The sequence below is a fragment of the Sus scrofa genome, chromosome 5, assembly GCF_054392235.1.
Source record: "Sus scrofa isolate SSC_HxYL_T2T_F1_AM1 chromosome 5, Sscrofa_HxYL_maternal_Yorkshire_Landrace_v2.0, whole genome shotgun sequence".
Classification (NCBI taxonomy): Eukaryota; Metazoa; Chordata; class Mammalia; order Artiodactyla; family Suidae; genus Sus; species Sus scrofa.
The window spans coordinates 25,872,319-25,899,374 of NC_139387.1; the positions used below are offsets into that span (position 1 = coordinate 25,872,319).

Consider the following 27,056-nt stretch of genomic DNA (forward strand, 5'->3'; position numbering starts at 1 on the left):
CTTTGCTATACAGCAGAAATTGACACAACATTGTAAATCAGCCATATTTTAATAAAAAATAAATAATAAGAACCCTCATGTTTTAGCTTTTAATGACTACGTGGTAAAATATTTGGTAATAGTTTCAGTATGTAAAATGCCCTTAATTATTCTCTATAACTAGGAGAAAGACAAATACCACGTAACATAATAACACAATGCAACTTTCACTGCCAGTGACCCAATCCAAGAACAATCTCCAGAGCTCTTCAAAGAGCAATTTTTTTTGTTTTGCACAACTTTATAAATTTGAAAATTATGCAGACCAACAAGCTGCTGAAAAATGGTCTCTCTGACCCATGTACCACAATGCTGAGAATGTATTAGCCTTGGCTTACGATGTATATGAGAACATCCATATCCCATACGATGTATATGAGAACATCCATATCCCAAAAAACGAGCCAGGAAGCTTATTTGCCCCAGGAAATACTTAAAGGATTTTATACTTCAGCCTATGCCCTAGGAAATAAAAATTTTGGCAGAGTTCCCATCGTGGCTCAGTGGTAACAACCCAACTAGGATCCATGAGGATGCAGATTCAATCCCTGGCCTTGCACAGTGGGTTAAGGATCAGGCATTGCCATGAGCTGCAGTGTATGTAGGTCACAGATGGGGCTCGGATCTGGCGTTGCTGGGGCTGTGGCGTAGGCAGGAGGCTGTAGCTCCAATTTGACCCCTAGGCTGGGAACTTCCATATGCCCCACCTGCAGCCCTAAAAAACAAAAAAAAATTAGCATTACTGCCTCACTGTACATATGTCACACAAGGCCAAACATCATACCAGTTATTGGACTAACTTCCACACTAACTTCTAGAAAAGAAAATAGCAGACCTCTTCAGAGGTGATAAGGTCAACAGCAGCAAGACACAATAACCCTAATAAGCGTTGCTTCTCTAGGCAACACCTGATTCCAGAACCGCAAGACTGCAAGATGAGCCTCTCAGGGCATTCTAAATTTCTGACTGCCTCTGAGGTCAGCCCCACATAGTTCTCTCTACACCTCAAAATTTTTTTTTTTTCCTTTACAGAGATGCTTAAAAAAAGAAAGAAGTCAATATTAAGAAATCCAGCTCTCATAGAAAAATGCATCCATTTTACAAAAAGACCATCAAGTGTTTACTTCATTCAGCTTTCTGATCAGTCACATAACAAATGAAGCCATAGCTATGGACATTCTCAAAATCAACTTCTATCTCTCTTAATGAGTCCAAAGAAATAAAAGTAGTCCTTCCTTTTCCTTCATTATTTTAACCTCCAACAGGGAAAATCAATTTACTATTCTGTCAGGCCCCAATTTAGGTAAACAAAGGTTGAAGAACAGGAAACTTAAAAACCAGTGTCAAATCAACCATATCAGAAAGCAACTCAAAGGAACCAACCAATCAAACAGAGGAGCAAGAAAGAGCAATGACATTGAACTTATTTTTATTGTTTCCAGAACATCAACTCCGATAGCCCCAGTGAAAAGAGCAAGATGCTTTCTTAACAGTGATGATGCCAGAGTTCCTGCCCTGGAACAGCAGTTAATAAATTCGACTGGGAACCATGAGGTTGTGGGTTCGATCTCTGGCCTTGCTCAGTGGGTTAAGAATCCAGCATTGCTGTGAGCTGTGGTGTAGGCTGCAGACGCAATTCGGATCCCACGTTGCTGTGGCCCTGGCGCAGGCCAGCGGCTACGGCTCCGATTCGACCCCTAGCCTGGGAACCTCCATATGCCGCAAAAAGACAAAAAAAAAAAAAAAAAAAACAAAACAGTGATGACGCCACTATCACATAATCATATATGTCTACCTGTTCCTATCCTGGACTTTTAATCTAGGAATCGACAATTCAGGTGGAAATATTGTAAAGATTATTTAAATGTTAGGCTTAAGCAGTTTTCAAGATAGTCCAAATGACCTCAATACCTCATCTCTCAAAATATAAAATCCTGTGGCCAACTCACTTTGATCCAAAGTGCCTTGGGGGTACAGTACACATAGTCCATCATTGAATGCTATAGTAGAAATTTCCTGGAGTTATCAGGTGGGAGAATGAAAATCTAAACATATGACTTTGCACAGAAGAGGCGGAAAGCTTACCCTTCTCCAAGAAGGGTAATAAGAGAGATGATGTCTTTTACATACTGAAGAGTAAGTCATATGATAGCTAACTCTCCTCATTAGTTGGTTCTACAGAAGGTAAACCCTCCAGTCTCCCATGTCAACTAACAGGCTTCCCACCGGGACTTATCCTTAGACTAGAATCACCAGTGAGGACCAAGCCACTCTCACTTTAAAAATTAGTCCCTATCCCAACAGACAAATCCCACTCAATTGAATCTTCCCCACTCCCTCTTCTTCCACCTCCCAGAATCCACTCTTCTTCACCTCACAAGTTCACCTGCTCAGGTGCTCTGCAATACAGAAACTGTTATACTTTAGAATTATATTTAATATTCGTATATATATGAATATATATATATATAAAGCAGGATCCCAAAAAGCCACTTTTATGCCACAAAAGATCCCAAGTCTTCCTGGCGGTTCTCTATACTGAGAGAATCGCATCACTTGTATTGAAAGTGTAGTCCTGCTGGTGGATGACTGAGTTTGCTTTTCTATGACCTCTAGCTCAGGGGGAAAAATCCAGACAGTGAGACAGAGATGCTCTGGAGGGGGAAATTGGGATCAGTGAGTCAACTGCAGTGACTACTTCCAGGTGACAAATTAAGTTTACAAAAAAAAGGTAGAACGAAAGGACCCTCAGCCCACATGGTTAGCAGAATCCCAGCCTCCCCAGAAGGTCTCAGAAAATGAAACCAAATCTGATTAAAATGGACATTTCAAAACAACAAGAGACGCAGCAGCAAACGCACAGCTGCCATTTCCCGGCCACTTCCTGCGGGAGGCTTGGGGGAGGGGCTGTTTGTGTACAGATGGAGGTGGAAGCTATCCCCCCACCCACCCACCCCCCGCCGCCGCATCGCCCCCCGAAGGATGCAAATCTCTCACGCCAATAAATCCTACAAAGGATGACTGCTGCTGGCACTGCCTTCCCCTGAAAATTGGGAACACCAGGAAAGAAAGGGATGATGCGGGATCATCTCTTCTGCCACGGAAATGGGGATCCCCTTAGGGAGGGATCTCCCTTGGAAAGGGCTCCCTCTTTATTCTTCCCTCCACCACCTAAATCCAGCTCAAATCCGGACGCCTCAGCACCGGCCCTATCGACCCCCATTCCTGGAGTAGGGGATTCTCCCGAGATTCGAGGGCCCCAAGCCAGGCACAGCTCCTCTCCAGCAAGGCCTTCTCCTGCTCGCCATGCTCAAGAGATCGTGCACCCACCCCCCACCCCGCCAAGCAGACACCCCGAGAGCCCTGGAAACCCCTTCTACCTTCCACTCACCGTTGCCAAAACGCCCCAATCCCCACAAACGGAGTGTTTAACCCGTCCAGGGAACCCCCCTCATCTACCCTTCGCACTCGGGCAATCCCCACCCCATCCGAGGAGGTGGAGCCCCTCCCGGGGATTCCACCCCGAGTCCCCCCACAGGAGTCATCTCCACCAGTCAGGCGGCTTCTCCGCCTCCTCCTTGCCGCCGCCGTCGCCGGGAGCCTCCACAGCTCCTCCTGCGCCTGCCGCACCATCCCTGATCTTCTGCAGACCCGCCAGCCCCCCTCTCCTCCCAGCCTCCTGGGCAGGGAGACCCCCGCCTGGAGCTGGATCCTAACTGGAAATAAGAGTCAGCGTCTCGCCGCCGCCGCCCGTCCTCCCCCCACCCCCCCACCCCCGCCCCATACACCAGCAAAGCTCTAGGCGGCTCTGGAGCCTTGGTTCCCTGAGGGAAGCCTCCTATGAAAGCGGGCTCCCTCCCCTCAGGCCCCCAGCCACAGACCCAACAGACCTGAGGCAGCGGCGTCCAGCCAGGCTCGGGGCTTGTCTCTCCCCGGGGGACCGGCGGTTCACATGGCCGCGCTCCGGGCGCCAGGAGGGGAGGGGAACGCGGGGGAGGGGGTCTGGGGTCCGGGAGGGGGGAGGGGGACGCGGCTCAACCGCGGGGCCCGAGCGGAGCCAACATGGCCGGCGGGGGAGGAGTGAGCCGAAGCCGGAGGGGGCGGGGAAGCTGCGGCCGAGAGTGAGCGAGCAGCGAGCCGCCCTCCGCTTCAGCCACCGGGTCCTAGCGCCTGCCATCCTGGCTCTCCCGGCCTCGGATCTGGGTCCTAGCGCCGCGGTGTCCCTCTAAACCACAGGGAAGCTCCCTCTGCTCTGTGTCTCATTGTGGGCGGTAGTCCTGCATCACACTGAGCAAACTGAAAGGCGTGCCCTGATCCCAGGGTTATCCTAAAAGACTAGACCAAATTTCTAGGACCGAGGCATGTACCACTCCCCTAAAGGGGGGTGGGGTGGGGGGAGAGACCTTTTCAGGGACAGTGATTTCCCAGGCTAGGTAGTGGAAAAGTGGAAGTGTAGAAGTGGAATGGTTAGTCAGGAAAGTTCAATCCCGGTAAGAGGTAGAAAAAAAAAGCAAGATCCTGCTGCATCTACTGCCCACTCACCTCTGTCCTGTGGGGGCAGCCTGGTCCTGCCTGGATCACCAAGTTCCCGGAGACATCTGCAGGGCCCTGGGGGTCAGGGAGATTCCTGTGCGTAGAAAAAGGAAGCTTGGCTCCCAGACCAGACAGGGAAGGCAGGAGCCTACCCTATACCTAGTCAGAGGGACAGGGGAGGAGCAGGAAAACTGACCAGCAAATAAGGTGCCTCAAATGTCCACTTATTCTATAATTTCAGTACTTTTCCAGATAGGGCTATGTAACTGTGTGAAATCTTCTGAGAAGACGAAAGAGGAGTTCCTGTTGTGGTGCAGCAGAAACGAACCCAACTAGTATCCCTGAGGATGCGGGTTTGATCCCTGGCCTCGCTCAGTGGGTCGGGGATCCTGTGTTGCCATGAGCTGTGGTGTAGGTCACAGACACAGCTCCTATTCAGCCCTTAGTCTGGAAACCTCATATCCTGCAAGTGCAGGCCTAAAAAGCAAAAAAGAAAAAGAAAAGGAAAAAAAATCTAGCAGAGGACTAGAGTTTAGCTATCACCTAAAATGTTGATTGCAAGGGCCCATAATGGAGAACAATATCTCCATGTGATGTTAGAATTTAGAGAATTTCTAGTTCTCCTCGTTTGGGCAGATGAAGAAATTATGGCCCGAAGAGATTAACCAACTTGTTCAAGGTCAAACCGTGGATAAAATGTGGCTAGAAACCAGGTTTCCTTTTCTTGCAACTCAATAGACTTTGCAGACTTCAAGATAATTCCTATTCAATTCATTGCAATGCAGTTCTACAAACAATTGCCTAACTGTGCAAAACTCAGCTGAATATTCTGGAAGAGGAACAGAGTGGGGGTGATGAAACTCTAGCAGGTTGGGGGGAGTCAACAAATACCTTTTCCTCTGGGATTCTGGGGAAGATCTGAAAACTGGGTGGGGCCAGAGTAAGGCAGGGCCAAATACATCAGTCTAGACTGGATTTCCTTACTGCACAGAGGAGTGAGTTCTTCCTGAGTTTTGGGGACATACTTCCCTCCCTACTACAAATGACTCAGAGAAGCTTAAGAAGGAAGTGAGCTTCAGCAAAGCCTCAAAGTGTGTGGGTCAGAGAGACAGGGGTTAAGAGGGTTAGTAAGGTTTCTCTCCCTCTCCTAAGAAAAGTAGATTTCCAGTGGGAAGGAGTGGAGAGGAAGAAATCCTCCTCCATGACTCAAAAACAAATTTATAGAGTCACCTTGGAGAAAAAATAATGATCCTCAACAGCCTACTGACCTCAAGTCCCTGAATTAACAGGAGCCACACTCAGTGTAGAGGGGTCCTTCCTTTTGCAGAAAGCAGGGATTCAGCAAACTTCTAAAGGAATGCCTCCCTTCATCCCCAAAATAAAGGCAGGTGAAGAAGAGATCTTAGGGCATGAAATTGGCTTCCTACAGAGCCAATAGAAAGAGCTAGGTATCTTTTTTTTCTCTCTCTTCCCTTTTCCAGGGCAGCTGAGGGAGAATCTTCCTATCTCCCGCCCCCAACCATAAGGCTGGCCAGTCAGAGGCGGGCGGCAGGGGAGGAGCCTGCGCCAGTCAGACGGGTGTAGCCACGCCCCTTCCCCCACCACCACACACCCACACACACCCACCCGCTGGCTCCACTCCGCTCCGGAAGAGCCGGTTACTCCTGTGCCCCACTGACTGCCCCCACCCCTTCCGAGCCCCAGGCCTAGTCTCCAGGGCAACCCCTAGGACTACCCCAGCCAGGAGCTGCTAAAAAGAGGGATGTTGGATAGGAGAGGGCCACCTGGGATTAGAAAAGAAAATGGGGCAGGATCCATTCTATCCTATCTGGTGCAAAAAGATTACAATCACCTTCCTCCTTGAATGAGATCTCCCATCCCATCTAATCAGGGGTCTTCCCTGCTTTTTGAGGAAAGTTGAGGGTGGGGTGTCAGTATGCCAACAGCTGGGTGTTTACTTCCTGCCAGAAGCCACCCCAGCAGCAGCTGTACCTCTCCCCCATCCAGACGACAGAGGGCAGACTGACCCACCCCCTATGTCCCAAACATTCCTCAATCCCATCAGATGTGGCCAATCAACCACCTCATCTCCCTTTAGGAAGCTACTAGAAAGAGGAAGGGGCAAATAGTCATTTTTTTCAGCAACTTGTGAGAGGGGTACCTAGGGAATACGCTGAACCTCTCTCAAGCCAGGCCAGTGGGTGGGTAATAAAGAGAATAGGGAGGGAGAAATTAGCACCTGCTCCCCCTTTCTCACCCTTCCTGTGTTCCTGCTGCACCACCCTGACTCTGGGGTCAGCTGCCACAGTGTGGTGTAGCCAGATGGCTGGGACTGGGAGGGGGAAGAGACAGAAAGGGAGAGACAGGGGATTCGTTTGCATCCCTCTGCTCCCTCCCTCTCCTGGTCCAGGTACTCCTGGAATTCAACTCCAAACACCACTGCTGACCACCCTCTCCTCCCCCCAGCTCCCTCCCAGCCTGTGAAACATGACTCAGAAGTCTGAAGCAAATTCAAACACCCTGTCCCCTCATTCTGGAGTGTCTGATGTTGGAGGTAGTGAGGAATGACAGCACAAGAAGAAAAGGGGCAGAGCCATGGTCTTAGCTGGACTTGGAGGGAGGGGGATAATTATTAAAGACCTCCCTTGCCCTCAATGGCTGAAGGGTTCTTGGTGTTAAGAGGTTCTAGTTGGAAGATGGTCCTCAACCCTGTGACCATTCCAACTTGTCCCCCTTCCCTCTCAGTTTGATGCAAAACAGTCTCCTTCCCTTCTGTATTTTGGGGAGGCCAGATTCTCTTATAACACAGAAGGACCATAATCTGTACTCTTCTCTCCAAAATGGTATATGTCCCATTCCCCCCACTTCCCCATGCAGCAGTCTCCTTTCATATCCTCCATGGTGGTCTCAAGGAGAGGACAGTGAAAACCCTAATTTCCTTAGGACTCCTTTTGCAACTGAATAAAGAAGGCTGGGTTTCCCAGGCCTTCGCCCACCACCCCAACACCCTTAGAGACTTAGCCCTAGCCCCTAACCCAGTATCCCCCAAAAGCCCCTTAAGCCCAGAATCACAAGATTCTGGGTGCAACCCCACCTCCATTCTCTGACTCTGGGGCAGGAACATTCCTAGGTTGGGCAGGCCTGCCCCAAGTCCAAGAGAGCCTTTCCCACCTGAGCTATTTGACGGGGTGCTGCGGTCGGGCACCCCTAAAGTCCTAAAGATGGGGTGGGATGAGGGCTACAGAAAAGCTTCAGATGGGAGTTAGTTGAACTTGAAGGGCTCAGCGGAGCCGGGCCTGAAAGTGACTCCACTCTATAACCCCCCCACCCCCCTCCTTTAATACAGGGACGGAAAGGAGTTAGGGTGGCGGTTATTCCCCCTCCCATTGGAGGTTAGGATGGCGTGGGAAAGCGATGGTTCCAGAGGGGAGGAGGAGAAACCCAGACCGCGGGAGATTTTTCTGGCGAGGAAGACGCGGGGGAGGGGGAGATCCTAGGTCCAGAGTAGGAGGGGTACCCTGGAGAGATTGGCCGAGAGGCGTGAGAAGCCTCCGGATTCCGGTCGCAGAGGACAGGAGAGAAATGGGTGAGTAGATAGTGCGGGGGAGAGAGGAAGGGCAGCTCCCGCAGGGGGAGGGTCAGATCCTGCGTCCAGGGCAGCGGGGATCCCGGGGAAGGGGACCGCAGGGGCGGCCCGCCCAGGGACTCCAGGACCGGTCGTAGGTGCCAGGCCTCACCTGGAGCAGGGCCGGGCGGCGGCGGCGGCGGCGGCGGCGCAGGTGGCCGAGCCGGGCGGCGGCGGCGCCTCCTCCCCCAGCCCTGGGCCGGCCGCGGCGGAGCGGGAGGTGGGGGGGGAGCACTTAAAGGGGCAGGAGCTACTGGGGTAAGGACGAACGCTCCGATAGGGCTGTCGCGAAGAATCCTCTGGGGGAGGGGACGCTGGTGGCGTCTCCTAGGGGCCAGAACCAGGAAGGATCCCAGATGGAGGAAGAGAACAGATCCCAGGAAGAAGAGACAGAAACTTGGGTGGTGAAGTGGGGGAGGGTGGTGGGTCCGAACTGGAGGACTTGGGAGAGCTCCGCCTGCGCTCCGGGGGCACTGGCAAAGATCTCTTCACAAAGGAGGGCATGAAAGACAGTGAGAGTCACAAGGACTCCCGAGGAGTGAAGGTGCCAAAGAGGGAACTCGAGGCCGAGCCTGCTGGGGGTAACAGCGGCCCTACCAGGTGCACAGGTTCCCTGTTTCAGCTCCTCACCGACCCAATCTCTTCAGCGGTGGAAAGACACAGCCTCTTTCCTCAAGCTCGGCCCAAGTTTAAAAGTCTCTGGAATCAGGAAGCCACGAGAGCAAAGACCTCCTAGGCCTCCTAGGCCTTTCAATGTCAGTCCTCCCTCTCTGAGTCTTCTCAGTGACTGGAGCAAGGGGGACCGCCAACAGCAGCCCTAGTGAGGCTGATGTAGAACTGTGAGAATTGTGCTTTCTGAATTCTAGTTCAGCTTTCCCCCAACCACCACCACCCTTGCAGCAACCTCTGGGGCAACAGGAAGCAGCTGCTCAGTGCAGCCCCCACCTGGTGGTGGGTCAGGGTGGGGGAGGAAAGAAGACAGGGACTTAAAAAGCCCAGGAGAAAATGGGGGAAGATACACCTTTAAAAAATCTTCCAATGAGACCAAAAGTAGGCTTTACTTTTTTTAGGGGGGAGCAGCAGTGAGTGTAAAATAGTGGGAGGCTCAAGGAGCTGGGGAAATGGGGGTGAGGTGGGAAAGCCCCCACCTAAGGTGCAGTCTCAGGTTCTTCCCTGGAGCTGGAGCTTTCCAACGTTCGTGGTCGGCAGCCTCATCAGCTGAGCCCTGTGCCCCTATAGTCTGGCGTCTCCTCCTTCACCCCTCAAAAGAGCAAAGGTTAGGCCCCACCCCTGCTGAGTCAGCCAGGGAGGGAGGTAGGCATCCCTCAGGCCTTCCCCGAGGGGGGCCGGTCTTCATACTTACCCATGTCAGGCTGGCTGGGCTTCAGGGCTGGGACCACCTAGCTCCTCACCGTCCTTGATTCCCCCTTCACGTGAAGGCTGGTGTTAGATCCTCCCAAACTGTGAGCTGGGAACCAGCACGAATCAAAAAGCCAATGTATGCTTCCTGCGAACCACAGCCTGAACTGCTGTAGGGTGATGTCCCTGTGTGACAGACTGGGGTGGGGAGGGAGGAGGGAAGGGCGGGGCTTTCTCTGGGTGGAGAGGGAGGAGGCGGTGAGGACGGGGCAGAACCAGGAGAAATATGGAGGAAGGTTAGATCTGTGTTGACACTCCAGTGGCATGCTACAAGAAGAGACCGATGAAGGAGGAAGGAAATAAACAGTTGCAGGTAGTGAGAGGAAGAAGTTTCTGGATGAATGCTGAGAGATGTAAATGTGGGGGTGGAGGGATAGAAATGACCTTTAGGGTCGTAGTTCCCAGGTCTGCATCTGGATAACAAGGGAAAGTGGAGCAAAAAGGGCCGGCCCTGGGGGCTCCTGCACCAGCTTCTTACCCCACTTCAGTCTTGACCCAGAGGATGTGTGCCCCCACCCCATAACTCAGCATTTCCCCAAATTCAGGATTTTCTGGGAGCAAACTACCAGGCACAGGCAGCTCAGGGGCTCCACCTTCCGTCCAGATCACGACACAGAAGAGACTGGTGCCAAGGACGTCATAGGCAGATGGGAGGAAACTTATAGAGGCCCCTACTCCACCCCTGGCTCCTCTCCCAAGGCCCCTCCCCAACCTTCAGCCCCCGGGGGCCTCTGAATTGGGATGTTTGTCCTACCCGGCTCCTAATCAACTTGAATGCCTCAGGGTGGAGCTTATAGATTCAGGCTCCTCCTCAGGACAAAAGCCCCAGCCGGTTTGTAAACAGTCATTAGCTAAGAACCACATCCCTGCAAATGGCCTTCAAGGATTTCAAAATGGTGAGATGAGAGTTTGTGCAGAGCCTCTAGCCCTACCACCAGAGGGCAGGATATGGGTCTGGGCCCAGAAAATATTTCAGGAGCACCAAATCCGACCTAGTACTTGTTTGAAACTGGGTGTGCCTTTGAGTAATTCTTATAATCCTGCACCTTTCGGTTGGCTAAAGTGAAGGGGCAATTGTCTAATTCCACTATTTAGCTGAGAAACCCCAAGCCCAGCAACCCTGCAAATTACTATTCCTCTGTAACAGATTTCAATTTTTAGGGATCTTAGAATAGGGCTAATGGCACTTTAAACCCTGCACTGCCTCAAGGAACCACATACAAGTCTTGCCCAAAATACATGATGAAAAAAAACAAAACCGTGGCAATGGTGGGGCGGTGGTGGGTTGACTCAAATTTTGCACAGATCAGTATTAATCCTTCAAAACACTGATTAACCCCTTACTTCTCTTAGAGTAGCACTTATTTTTAAACCACCCAACCCACTTTTCCCAGTGTGCTTTTCTGAAAAAAACCTTTTTATTTAGCATAGAGTTTTGGGCCAGGGATCAGATCTGAGCTAGTCTCAGCTGTAGCAACACAGGATTCTTTAACCCACTGTGCTGGGCTAGGATCAAACCTGCATCCCAAGGTTCCAGAGATGCCACCACAGCAGGATGTCCCCTTTTGCTTTTTTAATCAAATAAGGTGCTAAATAGAATACTGAAGAGCCAAAAAATTGATTTGCCATGAACAACATAAAAGGCCAAAGTTGAGACCCTACTAGTAAGATCACATCATCCACAGGAAACTCCTCACAAGACTCATGCTAGTTTATTAATCCGAACTAGCAGCTTTTCTTTTTTTGATGACCCCATTTCAAACGTATATGGCCCATTTCATGCTGTTTCTTGTGACTATTCTAAAATTGCTAAAAACCTCAGTGTTGGCTTTGTTTTTAGGACCAAGAACAACAGACAGATGATGAGGGATGTACATTTTATTGGAAACCTTAAATGCTCTTCAGACAGAATACAATGTCTTCAATCAAGGCTCTCATGGCCTACAGGGAAAACTGCATTTTGGATGAGGGGCAAGAGAGGGCCACAAAGAGGATGAGTACTTAGTTTGCCAAAAGGACTCCCTCATGAGTGCTCTTCAGCCAGTTTATCAGCTTTTGCCACAGCTTCTTCAATGGGTCCCACCATATAGAAAGCCTGTTCTGGGAGATGGTCATATTCACCTATATGGAAAAAAATGCCAACTGGTGAGAAGTGGAAGAATATCAATTTTCTGCAGTGGGTACCTCACCACTTGACGCCATTATTCAGAATATGAAATCATATCATCTTAAAAATCTTTTACTTTGCTTTTTATGGCTACATGTGCAGCACATGAAGTTCCCAGGCTAGGGGTTTAATCAGAGCTGCAACTGCCAGCGTACACCACAACCACAGCAATGGATTATCTGAGCAGAGTCTTCGACATACACCACAGCTCATGCCAACACCGGATCCCTTAACCCACTGAGTGAGGCCAGGGATAGAACCCCCATCCTCATGGATACAGGTTCATAACCATGAGCCACAAAGGGAACTCCCAATTAGAAATCTTTTCTGGGAGTTCCCGTTGTGGCATGGTGGAAACAATTCCAACTAGGAACCACGAGGCTGTGGGTTCGATCCCTGACCTCGCTCAGCGGGTTAAGGATTCAGTACTGCCGTGAGCTGTGATGTAGGTCACAGATGCAGCTCTGATTTGGCATTGCTATGACTCTAGTGTAGGCTGGCAGCGATAACTTTGATTAGACCCCTAGCCTAGGAACCTCTATGTGCTGTGGGTGTAGCCCTAAAAAAAAAAAAAAAAAAAAAAAAAAAAGAAAAGAAAAGAAAAAAGAATTCTTTTCTTAACAAACTTCCCTCACAAACCCAATTCACAAGACATAACTACAGTATAGATTAAGAACAAGTTGTCCAGGGGTTGCCTCCATGGCACATCAGAAACAAATCCGACTAGGAACTATGAGGTGTTGTGCGTTTGATCCCTGACCTCGCTCAGGGGGTTAAGGATCTGGCATCGCCGTGAGCTGTGGTGTAGGTCGCAGAAGTGGCTTGGATCCAGCATTGCTGTGGCTGTGGCACAGAAGCTACAGCTCCGATTCAACCCACAGTCTGGGAACCTCCATATGCTGTGGGTGCGGCCCTGAAAAGACAAAAGACCAAAAAAAAAACCCCACAAAAAAACAGTATTCCAGAGTCACATAAATTCACGTTCAAATTCTTGCTCTCCACTTTGGCTGTATGACATTGGGTTTTGGCTTTGTGATAAGTTTCCTGGTTTGTAAAACAGAATAATACCTTTGGGTTTTTTTTGGTCTTTTTAGGGTGGCACCTGAGGCATATGGAGGTTCCCAGGCTAGGAGTCGAATCGGAGCTGTAGCCGCTGGCCTACACCACAGCTCACAGCAACACTGGATCCTTAACCCACTGAGAGAGGCTAGGAATTGAACCCATGTGCTCATGGATACTAGTCAGGTTCGTTAACCACTGAGCCATGACAGGAACTCTGTGCCTTCCTTATGATGATGTTGTAATTCACTTAGAATAGTTAGCACTGAAAGCTCTCAGTCTCACTCTCAGAAATCAAGTACTTCCAAAAATTGATGGGAAATAACTTTTTGCATAAAAATTATACTAGGCACAGTATACTTATATATTACTTGCTGATTCCTTAAATGGGAACATGACATACATAGCAAGTATTCAAGGGATTTCAGCTTCTCTGCCATTTTATACTTGAGATCTCACCTGCCAAAATCTGCTGGAATCCTTTGATGGTCTCCTTCAGGGGTACCAACTTCCCCAAGTGACCTGTAAAGACCTCAGCAACCTGGAATGGCTGAGACAGGAAACGCTGTATTTTCCGTGCACGGGACACAGTTAACTTGTCTTCCTCAGAAAGTTCATCCATGCCCAGGATGGCAATGATATCTTGGAGGGATTTGTAGTCCTGTGAGAAAATGAGAGGCCTGAGTAAACATTTACATTCCTTTAATTTGGACAAAAACCTAAGGGTTAATACAAATTTATACTCACATATGAACACTTTAGCACCTTATCTCACTTCTTAACTGAAACAAATTAGTTACTTGGGGGTTAGGAGGGCCCTCAGCTAAGATCAGTGTCTGGTTCTCCCACTCCTACTCTTAGGTGCTGTTAAAGAAAATCAGATTTTAAACATGGAGTACCTGGAAACCTAAGAGACTTCATTAACACTCATTAGGAACTGCTGGTCTCATCTTGCTTGCTCTAAAGCAAATCACACCAAGTCACCAAAGATCTGATCCTAACATAGTTCCCAAATTCCCCGACTTATGGCCACTGATCTCACCTACAATACTTACCTGTAGGATCTTTTGCACTCCACGGGCAACATCATAATGCTCACTGCCAACAATGTTGGGATCCATGATTCGAGAAGTAGAGTCCAGAGGATCCACAGCGGGATAAATGCCCAGCTCAGCAATAGCACGGGATAGCACAGTGGTAGCATCCAAATGCGCAAAGGTGGTGGCAGGAGCAGGGTCAGTCAAGTCATCAGCTGGCACATAGATGGCCTAAAATGAGTCAGGAAGCCATGTAATTCTATTTAAGCCATCCCTTTTTCTGATCTCTCATTTTGTCACTCTATCAGGTTCAAAAAGGGTGGATTCAAGAGTTCCACTGTGGCACAATGGCGGGATTGGTGCCATCTTCAGAGAGCTGGGACACAGGTTCAATCCCCAGCCTGGCACAGTGGGTTAAGGATCTGGAGTTGCCACAGTTGCAGCTTAGGTCACAGCTACTGCTCAGATCTGATCCCTGGCCCAGGAATCCCATATGCTCCAGGTCAGCCAAAAAAACAAACCAGGTACACTCGAGTTCCCTGGTGGTCTAGTGGTTAGGACTTGGTGCTTTCACCACTGTGGCATGGGTTCAATCCCTAGTGATCCCACATCCAGCCACTGAATGAGCTTATAGATTACCTGGCCCCTCCATGCTGTGATGAAAGAATTTTATTTTTTTCCTTTTGTTCTTCATCCTATGTTTTAACTCTACTGTAGAGAAATTAACTTTTTTTTCCTCTGGCTTTTTTTTTTTTTTTTTGATCTTTTTGCCATTTCTTGGGCTGCTCTCACGGCATATGGAGGTTCCCAGGCTAGGGGTCCAATAGGAGCTGTAGCCACCGACCTACGCCAGAGCCACAGCAATGCTGGATCCGAGCTGAGTCTGTGACCTACACCACGACTCACGGCAACGCCGGATCGTTAACCCACTGAGCAAGGGCAGGGATCGAACCCGCAACCTCATGGTTCCTAGTCGGATTCGTTAACCACTGCACCATGACGGGAACTCCTCCTCTGGTCTTTTTAGATTAGGGCTGCACCCAAGGCATATGGAAGTTCCCAGACTAGGAGTCAAATCACAGCAGCAGCTGCCAGCCTATACCACAGCCACAGCAACATGGGACCTAATCTGCATCTACGACCTACACCACAGCTGATGGCAACGCCAGGTCCTTAACCCACTAAGTGAGGCCAGGGATTGAACCCGTGTCCTCATAGATACTAGTCAGGTTCATTACCCATGAGCCACAGTGGGGACTCTAAGTGAAACTTTTAGATTGGAAAAAAAAGTAAAAGAAAAAAAAAACTTGCACTGCCATAACCATTGGAAAAAATGAATCTTGCAAGTTAATAAAAAAAGTTTTTAAATAATTTTACTATGTGTATCACCTATGTAAATTTGAAAACTTGGGGTGTTTAGTGTAGTCCATATTTAATGCTTGGTTTCCATGCAGCTTGACTCCCTCTCAGGTTGAAAACAACTATTATGTGACCTACATTTACATGAACACCTTCAATTAGTTTAGATGAGGGTTTCTTAATCTTGAGTCTTTAACATGCACACACAGAATTTTATACCTCAGGGAGCTCAGGAACCTAGTTAAAATTACGTCTTTTGAGGGAGTTCCTATTATGGCTCAGCGGTTAACAAACCTGACTGGATACTAGGACTCAGGTTCGATTCCTGGCCTTGCTCAATGGGTTAAGGATCTGGCGTTGCTGTGAGCTGTGGTGTGGGCTGCAGACATAGCTCAGATCCTGCATTGCTGTTGGTACGGGCCAGCGGCTATAGCTCTGATTCTACCCCTAGCCTGGGACCATCCATATGCCTCGAGTATGGCCCTAAAAAGACCAAAAATAAATAAATCTTTTGAGATATAAGCAACTAGGTTCTATACCTCTCTGTTCATGTCTTTACACAAATTAGACTTTCAACTATTTAACTGTTCTCACCTGTACAGAGGTGATAGATCCCTTTTTGGTGGTGGTGATTCTTTCCTGCATGGTACCCATGTCAGTGGCCAGGGTAGGCTGATAACCCACCGCAGAAGGGATTCTGCCCAATAAAGCAGACACCTAAAGAAAGAACATTTTTAGCATCATCTGCATCAATCCATAGAAAGGGCAAATGAACCAGGTCCTCTCAAAGCCTTCTCTCTTACTTCTGAGCCAGCCTGGGTGAAGCGAAAGATGTTATCAATAAACAGCAGTACATCTTGACCCTCTTGGTCTCTGAAGTATTCAGCTACAGTCAGTCCAGTCAGAGCTACCCGGGCCCGAGCACCCGGAGGTTCATTCATTTGACCGTACACCAGCGCTACCTGCAATAATCAAACACAATCAGAAATCGTTGCAGAGGAGTTGGAAAGCCACCTACCCAAGGTCCCCGAACTGGAGAAACTACAAAAAACCCTCGTTCTCAGGTTGTCAATATTTTTGTTTACAAATTTCTTTTCCCATTCAGAGAAAAGAAATTCCAAAAACAGAAAAAAAAATTTCTCATATTACTGAGGCAAAATTCCTGTAGTAGGACAGAAATAAACTATAAATAAAAGGCACAAAATAGGATTATCTGAGACATATAAGAACCACCGTCAACTCCCCCTATACTTAGCTTTCAAATAAATGATGAGACCATCTACCAAAAACAAAAACTAGAAATGTAATATAATATCAAAGAGGGAAAAACAGGTACCTTAGCATACATTAGAGACTAGGATAAAAACACTGACAGAAATTTCCTTTGTAGGTCCTGGGACGCTAAAATGGATATATAGCACATGGCTTCAGCTAGCAATGCAACCAACTGGAACAGTTTTCTGGTAGTACCATGTGGACACCACTCAGCTCAGTGCTAACCTTAGAGGTAGCATCTTTTAAGTTGATGACACCAGACTCAATCATTTCATGGTATAAGTCATTGCCCTCACGGGTCCTTTCGCCAACACCAGCAAACACGGAGTAACCACCATGAGCTTTGGCTACGTTGTTGATTAACTCCATGATCAGTACTGTCTTGCCAACTCCAGCACCACCAAAGAGCCCTGGGAGAGGTAAAGAAGAAGAAGAAGGAAAAAAAAAAAGAAATATTTAAGAGTTCTGTGTTCTCAAACAAGCAAGCTTCAAAAAAATTTTTGTTGTTGTTTCTTTCCACCTTTTCCCTCCTCAGGAATGGCATCTGGCTTCAGCAAACTCAGAAGAACGAAAGTCAGAAGCTACTCATCAGTGAGGGACTGATCTCAGTACCCACATGACATGGTAGGATTTCTTTTTCCTGTATTAATGTTTCAAAAATGTCTACCCACCACTAACATACCAATTTTGCCACCCTTGGCATAGGGAGCCAGTAGATCCACAACCTTGATACCGGTAACCAGAATTTCCTGCTCAACACTCATCTCCATGAATTCAGGAGCCTCAGCATGAATAGCAGCAAATCTGTAAGAGTAGAAAAGATCAGTATCTATTCATCTTTTAAAGGGTCCTCTCAATTCCCAATCCTAACCTTTTACTCACAGTCACTTCTCTTATACAATGCTCTAGACAAATTAGCCCAACATTCTGCAATAAAGGGGATTTCATTATCTCAGGAAGCAATAATCCCATTCCCTATCAACTTTAATAGTCATAAGGCTTTCCTTTTACACAGTCCTAACCTAACACCACTTCTTCATATGCCAATATGAAATAAATGCCACTGATATTAAAATGAACTGAAATGATCAACTTGCCCCCCAAGTAGCAGTTTGGGTTTGTTTTTTTTTTTCACTTTTCTTTTACAATCAGAATTTCTACAACCTTAATTTTCTTCAGAAGAAACTGCACTGACTGTGTATTCTCTGCAAGAAAATTCCACTGTACTAGAGGGTGTCACTTGATGTACAGAACTGCTAGGAAAAGCAGTTTCTTTGTGTGCAGATGGAACAAGAGGGATACTTACTGTTTGGTTTTGATGGGACCTCTCTCATCAATAGGTTCTCCAATGACATTCATGATTCTGCCCAAGGTCTCAGGCCCAACAGGAATTTTGATTGGTGCACCAGAATCTAGGACTTTCTGGCCTCTAACCAGGCCTTCTGTACCATCCATGGCAATGGTCCTTACAGTACTCTCACCTGTCAGACAGACATTGCAAGATTATACATAAAGACAAATTGACTTCATATTTAATGAAAAACAGCTGGCATCAAACACCTAAGTCAACCAAGACTCCTTCTCAGTATCTAAATGTGGCTTCAGGAAACTCAGAAGAACGAAAGTCATCTTGATAAAATCATCACAGAAGGAAGACAGCCTGGTTTTTTGGGATAATTGCATCGAAGACCTTCATTATTCTTAACATGTTGTACTTACCCAAATGCTGGGCCACCTCCAAAACCAGCCTGGTCTCCCTGCCTTGCACTTCCAGGGCATTTAGGATGGGTGGCAGTCCTTCATCAAACTGGACATCCACCACTGCACCAATGACTGCCACGATTCGCCCAGTGGCGGCGCCTGCCTTTGGCGATGGAGATGGTTGAGTGGCATAGTCTCTGGCTAACAGAAAAAAAAAAAAAAGATATTGGAAGATGATAGGGTCAGGACAGTTAAAGGTCAGAAGGACTGGTGAATTGAGCCCAGGCCCGGCCTCCTTCCGTTTACACGGAAGGCGGGTCTAAAGGGAGGGCCCCGCTAGAACAGAGAAAGTGCCTGCACCATCTTGCCATTCTCATGCACAAAATCTCATTATTTGAGAGGTCGGTGTCCGCACTGCACCGGAAGGTCAATGCACCTGCCTGCACTTTTCGTTCACACAACGCCCCTCTTCCAAAATGTGACTGAACTATATCATTTTTGTTCTCCTGCAGTTTAGAGGACAAGGCAGGGGATCGGGCGTTTTCTTGCACCACAGACCCTTAGGCCCGAGAGTCTATCTCCCCCCCACCCCCAGCTCAAGGTCATGAGGCGACAGAAACGAAACCAGCTCCGAATGCAAGGCACTTACCAGGCTGGAGCGCTGCCGGAGCGGCCCGCAGTAAGAGCTGGGCTTGGGGTAGCGGCGCTGAAGGGCTGAGTCCCCGCAAGGCCCCAGAGGCCGAGGCAGAGGCCACACGACCCACAAAGCCCAACATGGCGGAGCCCGGGTAGAGACTGAGCGCTGCAGCAGTCTGGCCGCCAACTCCCCGCAGTTGGGGGCGGGGCCTACTCTGCAGTAGGCACGTCCGTTGGATCATCTTGCTGCTTATCACTCTCAGCATCGCTCCTATAGGCTAATAATCTCTCTTCATCTCAATCATTGGCCAAAATTGGTGCTAATCTGAATTCCTTTTTTTTATTGGACAGTGTCCGGTTGAGTGCAACCCTCAGAGCCTCCAAATGCAATTGGACAACAGGTATGTCAGTTGGAAAGATTACTTGGCGGAACTGCGTTTGGGGAAGGGGCCGAGTTCCTGTGAGGAAGCACGTGGGCTGTCTTTGGCTGTCCTTGGGCTCTCTCCTTAGATAGGACCTTGAGCTAGGTGACAGCCTCCCGCAAGGTTAGGGAAGTGGTAGCGTCGTAAAGCACCACAAACAATGACCTTGGCTAACGCAGGAGTCAAACACAGTTTTTATTTGCAGTAGTGACATTGGAAGCTTTCAGACAACTCAGCAGTTGAGGAATCTGGACAGAATTAAGGCTACAATGAAATTAATGTAACCAGTCGTATAAAAAATATATGCTAGACATTCAGAAGGCAAAGATAAGACTTAGGATTTCACTTTTAAAGAAAAACATTTGGAGGAACTTCCCGTCGTGGCGCAGCGGAAATGAATCCGACTAGGAACCATGAGGTTGAGGGTTTGATCCCTGGCCTCACTCAGTGGGTTAAGGATCCGGCGTTGCAGTGACCTGTGGTGTAGGTTGCAGACGCGGCTTGGAACCCGCGTTGCTGTGGCTCTGGCGTAGGCTGGCGGCTACAGCTCCGATTAGACCCCTAGCCTGAGAACCTCCATATGCCGCGGGAGCGGCCCAAGAAAAGGCAAAAAGACAAAAAAAAAAAAAAAGGAAAAGAAAAAAAAGGAAAAACATTTGAACAAAAAATGCAATAAGGAGTACCTGTGGCGGCTCAGCGGTAACCAACCTGACTAGGAACCATGAGGTTGAGGGTTTGATCCCTGGCCTCGCCCATTGGGTTAAGGATCTGGCGTTGCCGTGAGCTGTGTTGTAAGTCACAGATGCAGCTTGGATCCTGCGTTGCTGTGGCTCTGGCATAGGCCGGTGGCTACAGCTCTGATTAGACCTCTAGCCTTGGAACCTCCATATGCCACAGGAGCAGCCCTAGAAAAGGCAAAAAGACAAAAAACTAAAACAAACAAACCCAGCTCTGATTAGACCCCTAGCCTGGGAACCTCCATATGTCACAGGTTCGGCCCTAAAAAGACAAAAGACAAAATAAAATTAGGATAATTTCACGTTGTCTCAAAAATTAAGTACATTAAAATATAAAAGAAGCATTCAGAACAGTGCCTTTTGACTTAGTGCTAAGATCCTTTCGTTTAAGAGTTCCTGCTGTGGGTCAGCGGTAATGAACCCGACTAGTAACCGTGAAGATGTGAGTTTGATCCCTGGTCTCACTCAAGCATTGATGTCAGCTGCAGCTCCAATTCAACCCCTCGCCTGGGAACTTCCATATTTTGCAGGTGCGGCCCTAAACAAAAATAATAATTATTAAAAATAATGATAATTATTATCTCCGGATCAATTTGGTTGTGGGACCCACCTACTTTTGTTTTGATATGTGTGAGCCAATAAATGTTCTTAAAAATCCTTTAAATTTGGTAAAATTCTGTTGTGCCCATGTTATTGTCAAACATATTTAAAATGACACTTAATGAAGGTGTCAAGGTAGATTTTCACATAAATTTCCAGATAACTAAGGCTAGTCACTTTTTATTTTATTTTTGTCTTTTCTAGGGCTGAATATGGAGATTCCCAGGCTAGAGGTCTAATCAGAGCTGGAGCCACTGGCCTACACCATGGCAATGCCAAATCCGAGCCGAGTCTGCAACTTACACTACAGCTAACAGCAACACCAGTTCCTTAACCTACTGATCGAGGCCAGGGATCAACCCTTAACCTCATGGTTTTTAGGTGGATTCGTTTCCGATGTGCCGCGACAGGAACTCCTGAAGTCTATTTTGTCTGATATGAATATTGCAATTCCTGCTTTCCTGTCTTTTCTCATCTGTTCACTTTCAACTTATGTGTCCTTTGCCCTAAGGTGAGTCTCTTGTAGACACCATATTGTAGGCTCTTGTTTTTTTATCCAAACTGCCACTCTTTTGATTGGAGCATTCAGTCCATTGACATTTAAGGTAAATAACTGATAAATATGTGTTTACTGCCATTTTAAACCTTCTTATATCCAGTTGATTTTGTTTTTCGTTTGTCCTTTTTTTCTGGTTGATTTCCTTTTATTTTACGCTTGTGTTATTTTTTAGTTTTTGTGAATGTAATGTTTTTTTGTTTTGTTTTGTTTTTTTTTTGTTTTTTTTTTGCTATTTCTTTGGGCCGCTCCCGCGGCATATGGAGGTTCCCAGGCTAGGGGTCGAATCGGAGCTGTAGCCACCGGCCTACGCCAGAGCCACAGCAACTCGGGATCCGAGCCGCATCTGCAACCTACACCACAGTTCACGGCAACGCCGGATCGTTAACCCACTGAGCAAGGGCAGGGACCGAACCCGCAACCTCATGGTTCGTAGTCGGATTCGTTAACCACTGCACCACAACGGGAACTCCCAGAATGTAATGTTTTTGATTTGTGGTTGCCCTGTTTTTCAAGTAAGTTAACTCCTTTCTACATCTTGTTTTAGCCTGACAGTGTTTTAGCCTGACAGTCATATAGTCTCTTAACACATTATAAGAGTCTAGATTTTCTTACTTTCCTTCCCCATATTTGGATTTTGAAGTCTTTTTTTTACATTTTCATGTTTGTCCTTTTGCTATTCCTTGTGTTTAACATCACTTTTACAATAGGTTTTTTTCCCCTTTTAGATTTGTATACTGGCTTAAATGATTGCTTTCCAATTGTGATTTTCTCCATTCTGTTTCTTACTTTTTTATTTAGAGAAGCCCTCTCAGTATTTCTCTAGAATGGGTTTAGTATTGCTGTACTCTTAGTTTTTGTTTGTTGGAGAAATTTTTTTTTTTTTTTTTTTTTTGCTTCTTAGGGCCCCACCTGAGGCACATGGGGGTCCCCAAGCTAGGGGTCCAATCGGAGCTACAGCTGCTGGCCTACGCCACAGTCACAGCCACATGGGATCCGAGCCACATCTGCAACCCACACCACACAGCTCACGGCAACACTGGATCCTTAACCCACTAAGCGAGGCAGGGATTGAACCTGCAACCTCATGGTTCCTAGTTCTGCTGTGCCACAACTCCCTCAAAACTTACTTTTTTTTTGGTCTTTTTTGCTATTTCTTGGGCCGCTCCCGTGGCATATGGAGGTTCCCAGGCTAGGGGTCCAATCGGAGCTGTAGCGCCGGCCTACACCAGAAGCACAGCAACGCAGGATCTGAGCCGCGTCTGCAACCTACACCACAGCTCACGGCAATGCCGGATCGTTAACCCACTGATCGAGGGCAGGGACCAAACCCGCCACCTCATGGTTCCTAATCGGATTCGTTGACCACTGCGCCACGACAGGAACTCCTCAAAACTTTCCTAATGTGGCTAATATTGTATATCTGAATTTACTTCATTGGCTGAATTTGTATTTCCCTAATTTTTAGGAGAGAGTACGTTCACATCATATTTCTTGGTCGTTTTTTCTTTTTGGTTGCATCTATAGCATGTGGAAAGTTCCTAGGCTGGGTATCAAACCTGTGCTGCAGTTTCAACCTGTAACACAGATCAGCAATAAGGTAACCTTAACTCACTTGCTGCGCCACAAGGGAACTTCCTGGTAATTTATTTTTCCTCAGTGAATTATGTGTTCTTACCTTTTGCCCACTTTTTTCCGTTGGCTTGTCATAATGATTAAGTGCTCTTCAAATGCTTTGTTAAATGTTAAGTATGTTACTCTAGTATGCACTTATGTTTTAACCTAATGCTCTTTTGGCCTACGTAATTTTTTTTTCAGCCGCCTGCATGGCATACGGCAGTTTCCAGACAAGGGATTGACTCTGAGCTGAATCCTTAACCCACTATGCCACAGCAGGAACTCCTGACCTATGTCATTAGGCCTATTTGGGGGCCCAGAACTTACACTTCTCACAAGTTCCTAGATAAGACTGATGCTACTAGCCCTGGATCACACTTCAATAGTAGTCAAGTTATCAGTTAAATTGCAAATTCCTAGGACCCCTGCACCTACTATACTACAGCCTATCTTAGGGTTGGGACTTATGAATCCACATAGTCCCCCGATTTTGATTGTTCAAGAACTAAGGTGATTCTATAGACATAGAGCTATAAAAGCAATTCTCTGGTAGCCTAGGTCAAGCATCTGGCATTGTTACCGCTGTGCGAGTGGCCACAGGTGGGACCAAGAAAAAAAAAAATTAAAAAAACCAAAAAACTAGGAGTTCCCGTGGTTGCGCAGTGGTTAACGAATCTGACTAGGAACCATGAGGTTGTGGGTTCGGTCCTTGCCCTTGCTCAGTGGGTTAATGACCCGACGTTGCCGTGAGCTGTGGTGTAGGTTGCAGACGTGGCTCGGATCCCACGTTGCTGTGGCTCTGGCGTAGGCCAGTGGCTACAGCTCCGATTCGACCCCTAGCCTGGGAACCTCCATATGCCGTGAGAGCGGCCCAAGAAATAGCAAAAAGACCAAAAAAAAAAAAAAAAAAAAAAAACCTAGAGCTATGAGATGCTAATTAGTTGTTAGCTGTGAGAACATAAAAACCCCACACTGGCTGAGGGACAAGTGTATTCTTCATGGAGACCATCAACTGCAGGGGAAGCAGCTTTCACAGCTATCCTGCCAGAACTTGTGACATGATGAAATACAACCAAGGGAATGGGTTGCTAAGGAAAGTATGAAAGTGAAGGTCATGGGATTTGGGCTTAATAGTTTGGGCTAGAGTTCTGGACAGGTTCTTCACATAATTAATGAAATTACCCATACTAATGTTACGTCAGTTAAACAAATGGTTTAATTTTCACTTTGGAAAAGACTGCTCAGTATTTTTTTTTTGGGGGGGGGGGGGTCTTTCTGCCATTTCTTAGGCCGCTCCCGAGGCATATGGAGGTTCCCAGACTAGGGGTCAAATTGGAGCTGTAGCCACCAGCCTACACCAGAGCCACAGCAACGCGGGTTCTGAGCCGCGTTTGCAACCTATACCACAGCTCACGGCCAACGCTGGATCCCTAAACCACTGAGCAAGGCCAGGGATCAAACCCGAAACCTCATGGTTCCTAGTCGGATTCGTTAACCACTGCGCCACGACGGGAACTCCAAGACTGCTCAGTATTAAGAGCAAAGCAAGACTAACAGTATGCTAAGTCAACTGTCACCAAATCCTGTTTGACCTGTCTTTGGAATCTCTCCAGTTCCCAATACCAGTGCCTAAATTTACCCTTTTATGTTACCCTTTGAATTACCACACTAACTTGTTTCCTTACCCACAGGCCCACTTGTAAAACATCACCATGCAAATGTAATAATGCAACGAGTACGTATAAGTCCTCAATCTGCTGTGTGCTATCCTCAGGGCTGAAGATTTAGTGGTGACATACATCCTTCACTCTTCTGTAAGAGACTACCAATAGAGACACCAAATGTGGTTAATGTTTTGATTAAGTCCACAGACCTTAAGAGCATATTAGAATAAAACAGTAACTTAAAGAGTTAGAGTAAGCCTCAAGACATCTACCTGCCTCCCACCTCCTTCCCAGTCTGTACATTCTCCAGGTTGGTACAATGCTGGGTGAACCATGGCAAACACATTTGATGTTCAGCATACAAATGAAGTTCACTAAGACTTGTAGAAACTGGAGCGGAGTTCCCGTCGTGGCGCAGTGGTTAACGAATCCGACTAGGAACCATGAGGTTGCGGGTTCGGTCCCTGCCCTTGCTTAGTGGGTTAACGATCCGGCGTTGCCGTGAGCTGTGGTGTAGGTTGCAGACGTGGCTCGGATCCTGCGTTGCTGTGCCTCTGGCGTAGGCCAGTGGCTACAGCTCCGATTCGACCCCTAGCCTGGGAAGCTCTATATGCCGCGGGAGCGGCCCAAAGAAATAGCAAAAAAGACAAAAAAACGAAAACAAAACAAAAAAAAACAAATAGAAACTGGAGCATGATAATATGAGAAAAAACAATGTATACATGTACGTGTAATTGGGTCACCTTGTTGTAGTGGAAAAACTGACAAAACACTGTAAACCAGCTATCATGAAAAAAATAAAACTCACTAAAAAAAAAACAAAAAAAAAACAAGACTTGTAGTAAGAACTCCTACTAAAAAGGAACTAAAGGAGGTTCCTAGTGGCACAATGGATTAAGAATCTGGTGGTGTCATGAGTTTGAGCCTTGACCTGGGAACTTTCACAGGCTGTGGGTGCCACCAAAAAAAGAAAACCAGCACAAAATTGAATTGGTAAATAAAAATTTCATGCTACTTGTACTAACCAATCACTTTCCCCTTTTCCCTGAAGGTAACTTAACAGTTTAGGAAGTTAAATACACACCTTTACTGTCACTTATCAAAATAAACTATATGAGTAAGTGCTATCACCCTCATTCAAGCTTAAAAAACTGACCAGAGTTCCCGTCCTGGCTCAGCGGCTAACGAACCCGACTAGGATCCATGAGGATGTGGGTTCGATCGCTGGGTTAAGGATCTGGCGTTGCCGTGAGCTGTGGCATAGGTCAGACGTGGCTCGGATCCCATGTTGCTGTGGCGTAGGCTGGCAGCTATAGCTCCAATTCACTTCCTAGCCTGGGAACCTCCATATGCTGTGAGTGCAGCCCTAAAAGCAACCAACAATCAATCGAACAAAACCCAAACTTAGAAACTCACCAAACAATCCTCTCCTCAGTGGCTCTCTATAAAGCAAAATTACAGTTCAGATTTGAGATACGACAAGTAGGTCTCACGTTTGACCAGTCAATTCATATTCTGGCATGAAACAAATACCTGACTTAGAGGAATACCATTCCCAAGGCTTCATATCCGACAGCAATAAGGGTTAATGAATCCCCATTCAACTATTTGAACACAAATTTTTAAAATTCTAAGAAATCTTAAAAAATAGAATGAAATTTAAAAATCCGTCATGGGAAATTCCCGTCGTGGCACAGTGGTTAATGAATCCGACTAGGAACCATGAGGTTGTGGGTTCGATCCCTGGCCTCGCTCAGTGGGTTAAGGATCTGTGAGTTGTGGTGTGGGTCACAGACGAGGCTCGGATCCTGTGTTGCTGTGGCTGTGGTGTGGGCCGGTGGCTACAGCTCCAATTAGACTCCTAGCCTGGGAACCTCCATATGCCGTGGGAGTGGCCCTAGAAAAGGCAAAAAAAAAAAAAAAATTCTGTCATGGTATTCTTTCTTAACATGGCTAGCTAGCATTAAGCTGTTTTGGCCATACCTGCAGCATATGGCAGTTCCCAGGCCAGGGAGTGAATCTGAAAATCTTATTAAAGGCCACATACATAAGACAAGAATTACACTATCAGTCATGATGATAACTCTGGCATGCTCCAGAGAAAAAGCAAACTTAAAAATAATTTTTTAAATGTATAGTTCAAGCATATCTACCAATTTGAAGAAATTGCATTCCCTGAACAGGACCAGAAAAAAGTTATACGTTATACTTCTGTAACATAACAAAACAGAGTTGAAAACCAAGTGCTGCTATGCCCATGGTTCCTAAGAAAGAGGAAGATTTTCTACTTCTAGCATTCCAATGAAATGGTTCTAAACAATCATCTGGAAGTCATATACTTAACAATGCTCTAGGCATATCTATTACTACACTCCCCATCTAAGTTTTTATTCAGTATATGTCCCAAGTCCTATCTAGCCTGTGATATGAACTCAGTGAATACAGCAATTACCTGAAGGATTAATCTTTGTATGCCCCAGCACTTTAACATTGCCTGGAACACGGGTCCTTAATTTCTGACATAAGAAAGTACTGAAAAAAGAAGCATTTCTATACAATTACAGAGAAACTGGAGGGAATAAAAAGTGGGAGAATGCAGAATCTCAAAGA

General features: G+C 47.0%; 2 protein-coding genes and 2 non-coding genes across 38 annotated transcripts in view; all 4 read right to left on the bottom strand.

Annotated features, from left to right (window-relative positions):
* BAZ2A (bromodomain adjacent to zinc finger domain 2A) overlaps positions 1-9,728 on the bottom strand; it is a 49,169-nt gene extending 39,441 nt beyond the window's left edge. For 7 of the 35 annotated variants that reach the window (XM_084955952.1, XM_021092884.2, XM_084955967.1 and 4 more), the window contains exons 1-2: positions 9,561-9,728; positions 4,582-4,666 (exon numbers count right to left, since the gene is read on the bottom strand). Coding sequence is in view for 5 of the 35 variants with exons in the window: in XM_084955940.1 (XP_084812066.1) it covers positions 3,591-3,672 (82 nt within the window). In the remaining 30 variants the exon portion in view is untranslated. Of the gene's footprint in view, positions 1-3,430; positions 4,122-4,581; positions 4,667-8,309; positions 8,387-9,560 lie in introns of those variants that run through there. The other 28 variants (XM_084955958.1, XM_084955957.1, XM_084955953.1 and 25 more) reach the window with 7 other exon arrangements.
* A 1,751-nt stretch (positions 9,729-11,479) lies between these two features.
* ATP5F1B (ATP synthase F1 subunit beta) lies at positions 11,480-19,011 on the bottom strand. Its single transcript, XM_001929410.6, has 10 exons — positions 18,864-19,011; positions 18,233-18,415; positions 17,820-17,994; positions 17,196-17,317; positions 16,739-16,923; positions 16,042-16,200; positions 15,833-15,955; positions 13,898-14,110; positions 13,302-13,503; positions 11,480-11,737 (listed from the first exon to the last, which is right to left on the bottom strand). Exons 1-10 carry the CDS (start codon positions 18,988-18,990, stop codon positions 11,640-11,642), a joined length of 1,587 nt encoding a protein of 528 aa, XP_001929445.5. The 5' UTR covers positions 18,991-19,011; the 3' UTR covers positions 11,480-11,639.
* On the bottom strand, positions 17,040-17,110 carry LOC146403282 (small nucleolar RNA SNORD59). Its single transcript, XR_014804669.1, has one exon. It is a non-coding gene; the product is annotated as a small nucleolar RNA SNORD59 (small nucleolar RNA).
* Positions 18,091-18,165, bottom strand: LOC146403283 (small nucleolar RNA SNORD59). The gene has a single exon (XR_014804670.1). It is a non-coding gene; the product is annotated as a small nucleolar RNA SNORD59 (small nucleolar RNA).
* Positions 19,012-27,056: the final 8,045 nt, after the last annotated feature.

Bases quoted from the DNA above. Each gene is read 5' to 3' on its own strand.
- ATP5F1B (XM_001929410.6), bottom strand. From the start codon at position 18,990: ATGTTGGGCTTTGTGGGTCGTGTGGCCTCTGCCTCGGCCTCTGGGGCC. The intron at 16,924-17,195 runs GTATGTTAGTGG...TACCTCTCCCAG, and splicing joins TGCCAAGGGTGGCAAAATTG to GGCTCTTTGGTGGTGCTGGA. The intron at 13,504-13,897 runs GTAAGTATTGTA...ATTTTCTCACAG, and splicing joins GAGTGCAAAAGATCCTACAG to GACTACAAATCCCTCCAAGA.